The following is a 16575-nucleotide window of genomic DNA, read 5'->3' on the forward strand; positions in this document are numbered from 1 at the left end:
CATTATGTTTTCTATGCACTGTGTTCGTGTGGTGTACATACGTGTACAATGCATACCGCATACATTGTATGGGCTGGGTACTGTATTTAGTGACGTGACGCTTTCACGGGTGCGGATTCATGCGCTGTACATGCACACAATGCACGCCACACACAGGCAGCGCGAAAAGGCCTGCACGTGGTGATGTCACGTGAAATGGGTGCCACAACCGCTAAATTTTAACTCTGCCTGCCGAGGTGATTCGCGAAAAAAGCCGTGGTGAGGTTTTGTGTCGTCGGAAAATGGCTGTTTTTACTGTATTTCTGAAATGGAAAACCATGCAGCTGTATTGGAGATGGAAATAGTTGCATATCAAACAATGTCTTTGTGTTTCGCGATCATTACTGCACAGTGTGTATGTAGCAGCATCATGGAGTGTGTATGGTTGTACGACAGCGTGGGAGCATGTTGACTCTGACCGTTTGACCTCTGGTGGAAAAGTAGGCCTACCATTAATATGTTAAATAAAATATTTAAATTATTATGCTCGATGTCTCCAAGAAGAAAATTATATTAAATTTAGATAAGGCTAATGGTTACGGGCCTATGGTTTTTGTTTCAAGACGACGCTCAAACAACGGCCATTCTGTCAGTGCTGCCAAAGGGCGCGCATAGCCTACTTTTAAAAAATATTAAGGAGAATACAATACATAGCAAAACCTTGTTTTCAGTCACAAGACGACACAGCGTGTTTAATTTACTTATTAGTTAAGCAAGAACAGGAGGTTTCAGTGGCTCAATGTCAAGACACATTCTCACCCTAAGCCATGCAGCCAACGTTGAAATCACTTTTTTTCAAAGCTAGAAGTAACTTAATCACATTCCGGCGACGCAGACCGAAATTCTTTACTAATAAGCTATAACCTGGGTCAGATTGACCCGGATTACACGGGTTTAATTGACCGTAATTTAGGTCAGAATAACCCTGGAAAACAGTGTCGACTCGAAATTGTGTCACTCAAACTGATGCAGGGCCACAGTCAAAGTCCAACGACACCAGTTGATCCGGATGATATGTCAGTTTCCTTCTCGGTCCTGGACTCCGGGTCAATTTTCTGACCCCGAAGTGGAGGAAGGACTATGAGAAAATAGTGGTTTTCATAAGGGAGTTGTACAGGCCACCTCCCTCTGGCTGGGCGACGCCCAAAAAGCCGTCGCAGAGCCCTCCTCCTAGCCTACAGGCAAGAGTTGTACATCCACATCTCAGTGGATGCTTTTATGATGAACTCTTTGACGGAGCTTACGGCCTGGTTTCGACTTCGTAAAAATAAAGGAGCCACATCTCAGAAACCTTTTTAGTTAGGCCTTGGACAAATAATTAGATCTACATATTCCAAAGGTATCACACAATAACCTACTCTAAAAGCGCTGGAGATCTGCGCACTGCTCTGGAAAAGCAAACGAGAGATGGTTCAATCTGAAACCATCTGTAACCATCTTCCTCATCTTTAGCATCTAAAAGCAAGTGGTCTCAGCTAGACCTAAACGCCGTGGTATGCCCGCCTTGAATGAGGGGCCTGAAGTCACTAGACTTCTCCAGTTGCATGGGTCACTTCTTGATTAAGGAACTTTGTATAACTGCTACCATCAGTGGCAAGTTGCCACCCAGTATACTGTGGGGCTGAACACCATTATGAACAGGATAAGCATCGGTATCATCCAATAATATACCTTGATCGTGGTTGCAGCCATCTTGAATTTCTCCCATTCCCATTTGTATCAATGTTACCAAACCGAGGTTGGAAGAACAAATTAGTCTGATACCTATTTGCAAAATAATTATTAGCATTCATTATTGTGATTCGATATACGAGGAACATGACCAAGATGGAAGCATCATGATAAAGGTCTATTTGAACCTGTAGAGCAGAATGATGACCAACTTTTTTACGAAGCAATTATGGCAAAGTGCCTTGCTCAAGACACACGAACCGACACTCTGCTGCTGACAACACCAGAGCTTGGGTCCGGTGAACCAGACTGCTCTGTCAAGATACGCCAAATGAGCTAAAAAGAAGACAAACTGGGACGTAAAGACTAGGGAAGGGCGTATGGAGTGATATTCATCTTACATTCTAAAAACTCACGGGTCATGAACTTTGACATACGGGTGTATAATGACCCGGGATTCTTTGTCAAACCGATCCGAAACTATGTCAAATTGATGCATAATCTAACGGTGTGACACATTCTTTAACCGGTTTCCTGGTCAGCCTGTTGACTCCCCTGGAAATATATTTTGGTTCAGGCTCTCTGGGCCTGGAATCCGCCATCAAATTCTGACCCGGGTGTTATGAGAGTGAAGCTAGATCGTGGAGGGAAGATGGAGGGAAACGTATCAAGTGGTTAATTAGCGCGTGGGAAAATGCCATCATTAATAGTCAGAACCTTTAAACGGCCGTTTGTATAGATAACTCGGCACTGCTAGATAAAGTACAGGCCTAGGCCTAGGCTAATCGTTTTTATTTGTTTATGCAAGTTGCCAGCCACACAAGGCCTGAAGACCACTTCAAGGTGTGGGCTTATAATTATTTTTTTCCAGAGGCCGTTGCCACCTACTAGGGCTGAAACAGGGTTACCCCCTTTACAGTCCATATGGATGTACAGGCTTGGGTATCATCAATCCGAAGCCTGGCTGGTAGAGCAGAAAGCACTACCTCCCCACTTTTACGTAGCATGTGTCACGACCGGGACTTGAACCCACACTCTGCTGATCAAACACCAGAGATTGAATCCAGTGCTCTTAACCGATCGGCCATGACAACAGGTATCAGTTCAAACATCCCCACCAGACAATATTAGGTTATAAGGAATCACATGAAACATTTATATATGGTATTTTATCTGTGTAATAACAGATCAGACAACGGAGTATGGCACAGGTGGAGGAAGGGTTGTGTCGAGCTCAACTCTTCACTTACCCGCAGAATTAAGATGCGTTCTGCACTCCATCTAGCGGCAGGCAAGCGCTGTGCTAGCTCTGGCTTACGGGCTGTAAGTCCATTACGGGCTGTATGTTGTAGGCCCGTACAGGTAGACAGCAACAGGTAAGATTAATTTGTATTACTGAAAAAAACACATCTTCGGCCAGTTTCAAGAAACACTAGGAATTATCTTGCAACGGGTAACAGTAATCTTGATCTCAAAATTTTTGACTTGCAAAATGAAAGACACTCCATCCTAAAATGAATCTTAGGCTGGAAAATACTTCCTAATCGTCATCAATGCAATGGCGAAAACAGCCAAGGAAGCAAGATGAGCCCCATTTGCCACTCACTCCTTGTCCAAAATATGAAATCGAAAAAGTGCAAAAAATGAATACTTTGAAACATTCAATCACGGAGAATGGCCATCCCCAGCAATATCTCCTGGTCGCTGTGCCCGGATTGAAATTGCCTGGGCTTGCTTTATGGTTACACCTTGTCTAAGTGGCTCATGAGTTTTTACTGAACTGTTCCGCCATGGTGTGGTACCCTGGGTACGAAAGGTATTACTAACACTATTAATACAGCTAGTTTTTAGGAATAGGTGAATAGCCTGTAGATCTCGAGAATCCAAAACATTGTGTCTCAAAAATTGTGATCGAAATCACAGGGGCTTTTTGGCACTTTATCGTGACTGGCTCTGCTGGTGACCGATTTTCATATAACTTCAGACGGTCAGGTCACTGATTGTGGAGACTCTCATTGACAAAATGTCCACGTCCCTTTTAAGACTTGTATGTCCACACAGACGACGGAAGAAATCACAACTGGGTCTACAAAATCAAGTAAGTAAAGCGATTCCGCAAGTATTGTGTGGATGGCTATCGTTTCAAATAATGTCATCACCGTGCGCGAATTAACCGCGTGTTGTAGGCCTATTGACTTGCCGTACACACAACAACAGCGGATACGCTTGATCGAACAATGAACAAAATGGAGGCTACACACAGGCAAGATGATTTGGTTGACAAAAACGTGGTGGCGCTAAAGGAAGTGTTCCGTTGTCGAGTGTGCTGTGTTACGTTGCTTGCCGTGGTGTCATTTTCCGTGTGTCATTTTCTTGAGGGAAGTATGGATTAAGGAATATTACTTTTCTTTCATATCTTGTTCGCCACAACCTACTCCAAAAACTATGAGGTTCGTTTGGCTTTCGTGTAGATAGCCGAACGAACCTCAATAGTTCTAGGAGTAGCCACAACCATGCCAAACCATGGCCAAACCAAGGCTCAAATCGCTCAAATCCACTCGGTAGAATAAAAAGGGCTATAGACAGGGTAGGAAGGGTAGTTGTAAATTACTCGTGGGAGTTGAATGTATAAGATGGAGGGAAACTTCAACCAGGCAAGGAGAGTACTGGAATGGACTTTCTGAGTCAATACACTGGTGTGTCTGCCTTATATTCCCTATAACCAGAATTGCCGACTGCCACATGTTCTGAAAATTGCCCCTGATACACGCAAAGGGTTATAGTCTAAACACAGGGATGTCAGAAAATGGGGGTGTGAGGGCTTCTACTGCTCAGCAAAGCAGTAGGTCCGCAGGCCCTATCATGCTTTTATGGGTGAGAAGATGCAAAATGTCCCGTTTCAGATCACGCTTTTACTCCGATACAAATCCTCCTATTGAGGGACCAGGTTGGACACATGTGGCACACACCATGCAAATATCTGAAAGACTGCAGAGGCTGGCTATCAGAACATTGAGTAAAGACAGACCATGGACAGACAGACCTACAGTCTGAAAGAGGTTTAGTTGTCATGATCAGCCTCGTCATGATTGATAATCCCAACCCGTCACAAAAACCCTTTATGGGGGAAAAGCAAGACTGAAATAACAATTCATCATAAACAAAAAACGTTTCAAGACCCGTTCTTTATTGAAGGTGCTAAAAATCTCAAAAGAATAAGAAACTTTAATTTGCAACGCCGGGTACAGCGTGCAAAAACTTTGGCAACAAAAGAACGTGATAGAAAATCAATTATAGGCCTACTAAAGTGTTATATTAAGACGATTTGGGCAATACCTGTATAGAGAATATGTAGTCCAACATCATTTGCAAACACACCACAGTGAGTCTACATTGGTATTTAATGTCAGAAACTCCGAGTTAAAAGCATTATACCAGGTTCTATCCATTCAAAATATTGCCCAAACACTAGGCTATGTAAATTCACTAGAATAATAAAAATAGGAATCGAGATAAAAATGTACTCAGTTGATAGGGTCATAGAAAGATTATGTAACAGTATTTCTCATTATATGGGGAAAATAATGTAAATTAAAAAATTATTACAATAAAATATTGAAGTTTCACACATGAAAATAATTCCCAAAAAACAACCCAGTTGGAAACAGACTTTAGGTATAAAAACAAAGAAAGAGGGACTTTAATATCTATGTAGATTATCATTAATGGAGATTATAACACACCTTTTGCTTGTTCTGTATTCTGGTTCGCTGAAACACGGTCACGTTGTGAACTAATATAGTCTATTAGTGATCGCGCCCGCGTGTTTTGCGGGAATACGGGCACTAGTCTTTGAAAATAGTGCCTGGTAACCGCGCCCTCTCTTGACTTGAACCGTGAACAGCAACTACAAAACTTCCTTTCTTTTCCAGATGTCTGTTCTACTTCACATTTAAGACCGAGCTGTGTTATAACACATATTGACTGGCATAATTCGGTAACTAGTGTACGTCTATCCCCCCTTCGGGCCTGTGAGTGGCCAGAAGAGGGACCTATTTCCCTCTTGTGGTCACTCAATGTACCTCGGCGGGATAAACGTGCACTAATTACCGAATTATGCCAGTCAATATTATGTGTATACTATTACCAGAAATATTAATAATACATATATATATTGTTTAATAAAAAAGAGACTAAATCTATTTTAAAATAAAATAAAAACTTATTTGAGTTGAAGGTTGAGAATTGTTCCCTTTTGGGAGAATTTACAGTTGGGATCTAATGCACAGAAACAACCCACAAAGTATGATTCCCAACAAGCACACCACATTTCACATACAAGCAGAGTGCCATGCCTGTCACGACTGCTTCGTTCATCAAAATACTGCGCTAGTTTACTTCCCAACAAAACTTATCTACATCACTTTGAACAGGAAAATGATTGTTCTTCTCTTTTTGTTCTTTCCTTTTGCAGTTTAAAAAGATCCGAGTTGACCACAACTAAAGCCAGAAACACAAGGTAATTTTCTACACAGCCTATACATTTTGACCATAACACAGAGACCAATTTCATAGAGCTGCTTAAGGAGACAACAGTGCTTAAGCAATTAGCACAAAACCAGTTGCAAATGGAACACACAACATGGTAGTTTGGCTGATCGTAAGCATATCATGTATATTGCTGTGCGCCTTCTTGTGCTAGAGCAGCTCTTTGACATTGGACATGTGTTCCCAAACAAACAAATGGGCTCCTTGTGTTTTTTTTTGGTCCAAAATAAGGCCAGCCTAGACACCATGAGCAAGTTTGAGTGCGCACATTTAGTCCACCAGTGGTCGACCACCGACTAGCAACACACATGCGCAGTGACGTACTCACCCGAACGAGTTGTGTGGTAGTCTAGTCAACCTTCCACTTTTTCGCTAAAGTGTCACTGGTTCCCCTCTGTGCTTAACACATGTTAGAATGGAACATAATGTTTGGACCAGTGAAGAAACCATGGGCTCGAGGCTGGTTCCAAATGGTCGACCACAGTAGTCAACCAATGGTCGACCAGCCTGGGTTCGAGTCAAAATGGTCAACCTTTAGTTAACCATTGTGCACACTCGAACTTGCTCCATGCTGCCATCGCTCAGGTCAAACAATAGAACAGTGCAGGTAAGCACGCGCCACGCCCACCTCTCAGTCCTCAATAATCTCAATGAGGGCGCTTTGGGTATTATAGACCTTATCGCAAATACCAATGCGCAAGCGCAGACTGTTGAATGAGGTGCATTGTGGGATAGATATGGATCAAATTTGGATACCAGCTAGACCACAATGCACCTAATTCCAAGCTTAACGCGCGCGCCCCAGTATTTGCGAAAAGGTCTATGACGCCATATGCAAAGGGTCTACATGTCAATTCGGTCAAGTTTCTGGCTTTGTTAACAGTGAATAAAGGAAAATTAAAAATGGCTTTGTAATAATAAAGATTTACAGTTAGTAAACGAGTTGGTATAGGCCTATATCAATAGCCCTCCAATGGAGGTTTTAAAGTAGGCTATGAGTACAGGTTACAGGGTCCCAAAACATAAAGCGGAAACCCTCAAATTGCTAGTATACATGAAAATATGCAAATCTAACATCACAATTCTCATATGGACAGATGTCCTGACAGAAACTGTCTGGACTGTAAAACCTAACCTACAGAGTGCTTTTTTATAATGTTCTTACCATAAAAACAAAAACAATCGGTGGTAATAAAAATTTACTGGTATCCGGTTAAATATAGCAATATAAACAGGCCACGACTTCTGATTGCCTATAGGAATAATTAGGGCACACAATATGCGACGTGGCTTCCAATAGACACCACTTGGGAAGGGGAATATCTAAATAATTTACATCATTTTGGGCGGGTTTTTTTTCTACAAAAGTTTACACTGAATCTTGATTTTCATTTCCCCCCCTGTTTAACAACCATTAGAATTAATCACTTTGTACATCAATAAATTACTTACAGCACTCATGCTAGACTATCCGATTTCAGTAATAAATAATTAGTATAATTCTTTCAGTTTAGGGATAAACAAAAAATAAAAAAAACACATTTTGGTATATACCGTTTACCTTTCATGTACCATCCCAAAACTAAAACTCAATCCCAGACAATTGACCTTAATCACGCTGTCACCATCTTGGTCATGTTCCTTGTTTCCATAACAGTTATCAATGCTAACATTCATTGCGCAAACATGACACCAGACTATTATTTCGTCCATCATCAGTTTGGTTACAATATCTAGTTGGAATGGAGTAAAACCAAGATGGCCACACCGTGATAAAGGTCTATTGATGATGAACAACTTCTTACAAGAATACAGTGCAGAGTTAGCTACGCTGTGCAATTATCGGGTCTCTTCCATGTTGTTTTACAAAAAGGATAGCTTTTGACTAGTAGCCATCGTTGTCTTATTCCAAGCACTTGTTATGGATCTTGAAGTGACATCAGTAAAAGGTGCCAGTCTATTTACCATTGAACATTTTTCTAGTAAGACCACTTGGTTTGGGTAATGAACTATTCAGTGGCCAGACAATTAGGTAGGCCTAGCTTCAGAAATGTATAACTTATCTCGACTGTAATTTATGACTAATTAGTCTTAAGCAACTCATAAGTGTGAGTTTCCGGGGCGATACAATCAGCACTAGGCTGTTTTTACAAGAACAACTTAATGGCAATGAACACGTTTGATAATTAATCAAAACTTACATATAAAAACCGACTTGGTAACAAGCAATGGAGAGCTGTTGATAGTATAACACATTGCAGAAACAACTCCTTCTGAAGCAATGTAGTTTTTGAGAAAGAGGTAATTTCTCACTAAATTATTTGAATCTGAGAAAGACCTCAGGCCTGAAGCATACAAATTTGTGCGGCAAGGTTTTTTTCCCTTCAGTATTTTCTTGTGACGACCCATTGAACCAAAGAGTTCACAGGTTTGTTATTACATGCATAATATTATATTCACCAAGTCAGAATACTGGTCTCTGAAAATAACCAAACGTGTCCATTGCCTTTAAAAGGGCTATTCATTAAATATTGATTTAGTGTTTACGCTTCACCTATAACTATTGATCAACCACCTGTGTTTGTTTGTAAATTTTCACTTTAATAACGCTGAGTGTTATTCCATCATGGTCAGTGAGTGTCCAAAGATAAACTTGCACATGGAATAATATAGACTAGACTGGGCCCCTGTCTTTATCCGCAAGGATAAACAAGCCTCGAAATGTTCACGAGCCTCGAAGTATGAGGTCAGATGATCAGATCAGGGTAGGAATAAAAAAGCAAATTTCCTAGATTGCAAAGACTGGCGTATCCATTCATCTGTAAGGTTCTATGCACAAATTAAAGAACAGTGAGGCAAATTTTCGTTGGGCTTTCGCCAAACCTATGCTTTGTCTTGGGATCCGTCATAAATTTTAGAGCCGTGTACATTTTGCACAGTTATTTGACATGGAGTCCGGAACCCGCAGCCAGAATTTGAACTGGTGACAGCCCATGGAGGAATAAATTAGCAGAGCCTAAAGAAAAGGCTTGGTACAAACCCATAAAGCTAGTAAAATCAAATACATTCCTAAGCACAGCAGATGAATATTGAGGTTACCAGCCGCGATGACATTTGATGTACAATACTTTTATCTGTATGAACAGGATACCAGTCATAGATGGTACATACGGAAATGGTAGTAACCTTATTATGTTGTGCTTAGCTACTCTCATGTGCCTAAGCAGCTTAACAAAATGAAGAGCAGGTCATCACAAACAATTGCTCAACACAGAAAATGTTGCTTAGCAGAGATGTTCTACCAGCCAAATTTGCCTGTAATGTTATTGCCACTGGTGCTCTGCTATTTTTGCTTAGCCTTTTTAAATTGGGCCCTGGTGACCAGCCAAAAGGATTGTACATTATGGCTGGATAGTTCCCTATATGTTCTTGCTCAATTGAGATTAAAAAAAAACAGAAATAAATTGAAGCACTAGTTTAAAAAGGGTCCAAATCACCGCACACATTAAATGGGGAGTAAGTCCAGTGATAAAAATTATTCTTACATACAGAACATTGCAACATGAAAATTACACACAATTTGTCTAAATGCCTATGTATGGTACAAAATGTAGAAGTTAGGTACACTGGTTCCCAGTCGGTCTATATACAGCTAGACATACAAAGTCTACATCAAGGAATGTAGTATAAATACAGGGTACCAGTTTAGTTAAGATATAGCTCTAATTTTTAAAAAGAACGGTAACCATACAATATTTAGGTCTTCACGATTTGGATTTTCCAAGTAAAAATTCAGCTCAAGCAAAAACAAAACAAAAATCACTTATTTATATTTGGAGTCATATTATTACACATTTTCAAGGACACAGTAGTGAAAATGAAATTCCTAAGCCTAAGACGATTTCATGGCTTTAATAGGCCAACTATGTATAATCTATACATTCTTCATGCTGTCACTGCAGCATTGATTTACCAGTAGATGCACATAATTATTAACATAGTATATACATGAATTTGTTAAGTATTAGTGTTAACAATACAACGTAGTAGTAGTACAAACTTTTTCCCCGTTCCAAAATCAGCAAGGTTTCGAGATCCAACACAAAATAGATTGGTTTTTCTACTTGGATTAAATACAAACCAAAATCCTACCGCTGGTTCTCAAAATCTCCCTCATTATTATAGAAATTATAAAAAGGTTTTTGTTTTTTTTCCATTTTGAGCTTTCACTTTTTTAAATATAATTGTACAACTATCTATTTTCTATTAAGTACATGACATTCCCTTTGCCAACCACCTTGCTGACTTAAATAGCGTATGCTCTTGTTGTTTGAGGGTTGGGAGTCAAACATTCTAATGGAGACACATCCCAATTGGGGATGATTATTACTCTGACCATAAGGTATCCAGATTGGGTAAAAAGAGTTAAAGTGGAAGGATTAGCTCCTATTTGAGATAGCTTGGTTGATGTTGTCACCCAAATTATCCCGATCAGGAAAAATGACTACTTTGGAGACACAAGTTCTAATCGGGACAGCAGCTCCCAATTGGGAGAGCTTCCCAAAGGTCTCTTGCGTTGGACCAATCCTAATTGGGTGAAAGTAGTCCTAATCGGGACAGCAGATTCCAATTGGGAGAGCTTCCCAAAGGTCTGTTAAGTTGGACAAACCCTTATTGGGTGAAAGGAGTTCTAATCAGAACAACAACTCCCAATTGGGACAGCTTGGTTCATACTGTATCTATACTCCAATTTTTATGAATCTCTTTTTCAAAGCGACATGGCTGGAGTGTGGTTAGAATAAGTGTCTGACACTAACTCCACCGAAGTTTCCTTCAAGAGCAAGAGCAAAAGAACATCCAAAGATATTACTTATGCTCATCCTTTCTTATTATGCATCATGCACCTACCCTCTTTACCATAACAGGGTCAGTTCACTCAGCACTCACAAAGCACACTTCCACATCAACCCCTAATATAGAGTAAAACTGTATCATCAATTTTGTCATGTCTTGGGAAAAAGTCTACCTCTGTCCTACAAGAACTATATCCGTAACAAAACCCAACCCTTTAAAAAACAGAGCCCTATAACCAAACTCGTAAAACGTTTCCTCTTATCTCTTTACAAAAAGGGAATATCTCGACAGGGGTGTACCGGACTACATTTTCACATATACGGAGAACCGTCTTACAAAATTTTATGAATTACAGTAGTTAAAATGTGGGGGGATTTATTTATACTGGTACTAACGTCTTTTGGGAGGGAACTGTCGCTAGGTGCTTGGCCCTGGTAGCATTTCTACATAGTTTTCGGGAACTAGACCTGTTTTGCCGTTCAGTGTACCTAGGAGCCAACCTTTCTCTTTCGATGCCTTAACTGTGAATTGAAAATGGAGGGAAGAAATAGTGGAAAGTGTTGTATTGTTATTAGGAACAGGTAGGAAACCATGTTGGCTGCTTATTATAGACCATATTTAATAACCCCTTTTTGCTATGAAAAGTCGCCATCTTGTAGGGCAAACCGTATGCGCGTCCAAACGCATACATCATCAAAGCACGCAGCAAGCTTCTCTTAACCCAGGGGTAAATGGGTAGCTGTGAGGGCAGAGATGGTTCTTGTGATTGATTTATACATTGCAGTACAGCATAGTCTCTCAAGGGAGCTGAAAGATTGTAAAAAGCAATGGACACCTTTGGCAATTGTCAAAGACCAGTATTCTCACTTGGTGTATCCCAACATATGCATAGAAAAAAAAACTGTGAAAACTCAATTCGGTCGTCGAGAGAATAATAGAAGAAAAACACCCTTGTCGCACAAGTTGTGTGCTTTCAGATGCTTGAATTCAAGACCTCAGCTAAGGTCTCGAATACAATTCAAATTTCTTTACTTCTTTCTCAAAAACTACGTTACTTCAGAGCAAGCGGTTTCTCACAATGTTTTATACTAGCAACAGCTCTCCATTGCTCGTTACCAAGTAAGTTTATATGCCAACAGTTATTTTGAGTAATTACCAATAGTGAATGAAACATAATGCCCTGACTAGATATAATAATGTTGGAGCCCCATGAGTGTCATTGAGTGATGGATTTGAGCGCTATATAAGAAGCCACTATCATTAAAAAAAAAATCAAACACTTTCGATCTTGGCTGTGCTCCACGGTCATTATGGGTTGATGTGGCTCGCAGCTGAATGTGCCCTTGCATGCCTTCTTCTCGAACACGTTGTAGCCACGTCCTTCGCAATTCAGCTCTTAGCTTAGTAAGGACGATTAGCCCCCCAAATTATTATTATTATTATTATTATTATTATTATTATTATATGTTTTTTTGTTTTAAACACCTGTACCACAAAAAGATTATAACGGTGGAAGAGCAACCTACCCACCTTTGCAAAAAGTGTGCTATGTCATTAAAAAAGTGTCAGAAACAAAACAGGAGATACAGGTTAAACATTGTCAAATATTTTGATCAAAATTTTCAAAAGTTCATGCCAGTAAATTGCAAACCGCTTAGAATTATTATCCTGAATAGGTTGACGGAGCTTGCACTGTTAGAGACGGCAGGCACTAGAATTATCAACTTTACTCTTAAAACATGGAGTATAAACACAGCCCCGAGATTAAATCAGGCATAAAACGAGACAAGAAGTGTTATGACTGGGAATTTTGTAACAATTTTTTTTTTTCAAGCAGGAGGGAGACTCACCATTAATTATGATCTGATTTGGAACAAACGAGAGCTCTGATTCGTTGTCAGCATCACATGCATATAACGTCCTCACACAAATATCCCTGTTACAATAAGGATAGCAGAGAGTGGGTTTTTAGAGCAAACAACAAAGATTAAGCAAACCAGGGGGGTAGAGGCATTCATAGGTAGGATGGTTCAAACATGCAAACAAAAAAATCTGAAAGTCCCAGAATCTTCTTGTTTTGACTACCTCTAGAACCCCTTAGAAAGTTGCTACCACAGAACTGCCTTAGTGACCAGAATTTGGAGGGCAAATTTATACATCGTGCAAGACTTATGCAAATTTCGCGAACATTTTTGAGATCAATTTGCCCCCACTTACACTGCTTTAATGCATGAAGGAGACAAACTCGCACACTTAAACAGGGCCCAATTTCATAAAGTTGCTTAGCAGAAGATTCTGCTTAGCAAAGACCAGTTTGCTCCCATAAACATTGGTAATGCATGAAGGAGAAAAAGTCACACACTGTCATCAGGTATCAATTTCTTAAAGCTGTTTAGCAGCAGATTCTGCTTAGCAAAATCCTTTGTTAAAAAAGAAATGAGTGGGATACCAGTCACAACAATGGTAACTGTATGGTATTTGGCTGGAATTATTATTTTTTTTTTTGCTTTGCAAGAGTTTCCTGTGCTTAGCAAGTTTGTGTGCTTGCTCGCTCTAGGAAATTGGGCCCTGGTCCCAACAATGTTTGAATAAGCGAGACTTGCACAGTCCATTGTAGACATGCATGCCCAGTGGTGCCAAAAAGCGCTTCAAATTATACCCCAAGCTTTTAGCATAGGCCAACAAAAAGTGCACCTCTGCTTGGGAGAAGAACAAAATTGCTGAACAGTGTGAGGCGGGCAACCAGCCGGGCAACCAGCTGAGGGCATGGTGGTCTACATCACACTGGTATCCACTCCACTTGGTTAAAAGTTGTGTTACAATGGCCGAAGGCTATGTTTATTATTGACCATTGACCTAAATGATAATTTCTGAAGATTTCCCGCCAGAAATTATGACTTTATGCTAAAAGGGTTTGCTTGAACAATCCTTTACAATAACCTCAAAGGTGACAATTCATTCAGATAAAAAACAACTTGTGATACTCCCCGCCCAAACCAGGCACTTCTTGTAAATAGTGAAGACAACTGAAATATCGGCGTTGATACCAACATGATGTGTTGAGAAACATTTACAACAGGACCCTGGGGTCGATTTCACAAAGAGTTAGGACTCGTCTTATCTCGAGTTAGGACGAGTAACTCGTCTTAACTTGGGATTAATCTTAAGGTCTGCATGCTACAGTGCAGGGTTGGGACTCGTCCCAAGTCCGAAGATAAGTCTTTTAGTTAGGATGAGTTTTGTGCAATTAACAGCTGGCCTTTTGTCAAGTCCTTCATGGCTTGGAGAGCAGCAATCCAAAGCTTGGAATCGCGGCAAGCCAAGAAAAGCCTTGACAAAAGACTATATATGTCCACACAATGCGATTGAATGATTGAAGATGGAGCTCCCTAAATGTACAGAATGTAACATTTAAGGTTTACAGACTGCCTGCATCATTTCAAATAGAATCTAAAAAACTACTAAGAACAAAGGCCGTGTTCCCTGGTTCTATTAAAGACAATGGACACTAATGGTAATTGTCAAACACCAGTCTTCTCACTTAGTGTAACTCAACATACTGCATAAAATAACAAACTTGTGAAAATTTGAGCTCAATTGGTCGTCGGAGTTGCGAGATACCTCAAATTCTAAACTTAAGGTCTCGAAATCAAATTCGTGGAAAATTACTTCTTTCTCGAAAACTATGTCACTTCATAGGGAGCCGTTTCTCACAATGTTTTATACTATCAACCTCTCCCTATTACTCGTTACCAAGTGAGGTTTTATGGTGATTATTATTTTGAGTAATTACCAATAGTGTCCACTGCCTTTAATGTATTCAAGAAACTGTTCAAAATAGTGTTTTCGCATGTTTAATTTCTCTCTTCTTATTCTCTATATTGTTATTTTGTGTCTTCTTTCCTGCGCTATGGCAGAAGACATTAATAGTGCTTAGACCCATTTGTGAAAAATATATTCACGTGTGCAAGTTGTTTTTATCTCTGTGATGGCAAGTTTGCTTCTACCAAGAAAAGATGAGGGTGCACCTTTAGATGTTCTAGGGGGATAAGAGAAAAATGAAAAAAATCACGAAGAATCCTTACAGATCGCAAGCTGTTCTTCTCATCTATTCGATGAGCAAATCAAACCCAGTATTGAAATTCAGAAGGAAGTGCCTGGTTCCAGCATGGAGTGTCACATTCACCCAACAGTATTAGTTAACGTTTGAATCTTAAATAAGTTAGCAATGTTAGTCTTCAATATCAATACCAGGGAGCTATATATAACATTCAGTCGGAAGTAACGTCCGAGAACGAGAACGTCACGTGGCATTCTCTTTTCTCTAAGGGACGAGGGAATAGTTGATTTGCTCACGGGTAGAACTTACGATTTGATATACTTGTTTCATGCATTGCACTGTCTTCAATCATGCACACTTACTTTTTACTAGGATCTGATTCAATTAAACGTCTAATATCACTAATAGCAGGTTGGAATCCAGAAGTATCTGAACTGCTGGATCTGAAAAAATCGGAGGGTGGAATAACAACAAATACGATCAAAATATGTGGTACTTTGATACGTAACTATTTTGTTCTTTGGGAAAGTTTTTTGACTTGGTGCATGCTGGATGGTGTGAAATCTTCAGCTTTGAACTGATGGAAATGATATGATGTGCAGTGAAGACATAATGTGGGTGATATACTCATTAGTTCATTGTCACCCTAAATATCTCATTTTGCGGTATATTGATAGCTCTATCTGGGCCTACTTTTTACAAAAAGAGAATATCAAGTAACCCAAATCAGGGAACCCATTGGGATAACGACAGCCCAATGAGGAACTCAGTTCGACGTTTTGGTATGACACCTTTTTGAGATGGTGACAAGTTAATAAAAAAAGAACCTTTTAAAAAAATCTTTTAACTCAAAACCTACTCATTGGAAATGTGATGCATGCATGATGTGATATCTCACATGAAACACAAAAGTATGTACGATCAATTTGTGCAGAACTTAATTTTATAGACCTGCTTCAGCAGAAAATTTTGCTTCACTATTTTCTGCTCAACAAAAAAACAGCAGGAAACCAGTCACAGGCGGTATGTGTGACGTGAGGCATTTTGGCTGGTACCCTAAATACCTGGAAAGCAAAGTGCTTAAGCTCTTTTCTGCATTGAACTTTTGTTTCTTTGTTCGTCGCTCCAGTCAAAAGATAACTACTTTTTTGTTCTCCCATTGTTTGAACCTATATTTTGTTAGCAAAACGGTTCAGTCAGTAAGACCAATCCATTATTTCTCCTTTATTCCCTTAGCTGAAGAACTCCTCTCCAAGTAAAATCTTCAATAAAGTAAAGTTTGCGGCAAAGCATTTTTTCACTGTTAAGGGACCCACAAGTGCAGGTGCATAAGAAAAGAAAAAAAAGCCTTACTAACGACAAAACTGCCACACACACCGAGCATGGAACCCCGACACAAACCA

At 39.9% G+C, this 16575-nt stretch overlaps 1 protein-coding gene across 1 annotated transcript in view; it reads right to left on the reverse strand.

Annotated features, from left to right (window-relative positions):
- Positions 1-8567: 8567 nt before the first annotated feature.
- LOC117293977 (rho GTPase-activating protein 26-like) overlaps positions 8568-16575 on the reverse strand; it is an 89943-nt gene continuing 81935 nt past the window's right edge. The window contains 3 exon segments of the mRNA XM_033776491.1: positions 8568-11633; positions 12963-13048; positions 15535-15615. Of these exon segments, the coding sequence (XP_033632382.1) occupies positions 11530-11633; positions 12963-13048; positions 15535-15615 (271 nt within the window). The 3' untranslated portion in view covers positions 8568-11529.

Source organism: Asterias rubens, chromosome 8, assembly GCF_902459465.1.
Source record: "Asterias rubens chromosome 8, eAstRub1.3, whole genome shotgun sequence".
Taxonomy (NCBI): domain Eukaryota; kingdom Metazoa; phylum Echinodermata; class Asteroidea; order Forcipulatida; family Asteriidae; genus Asterias; species Asterias rubens.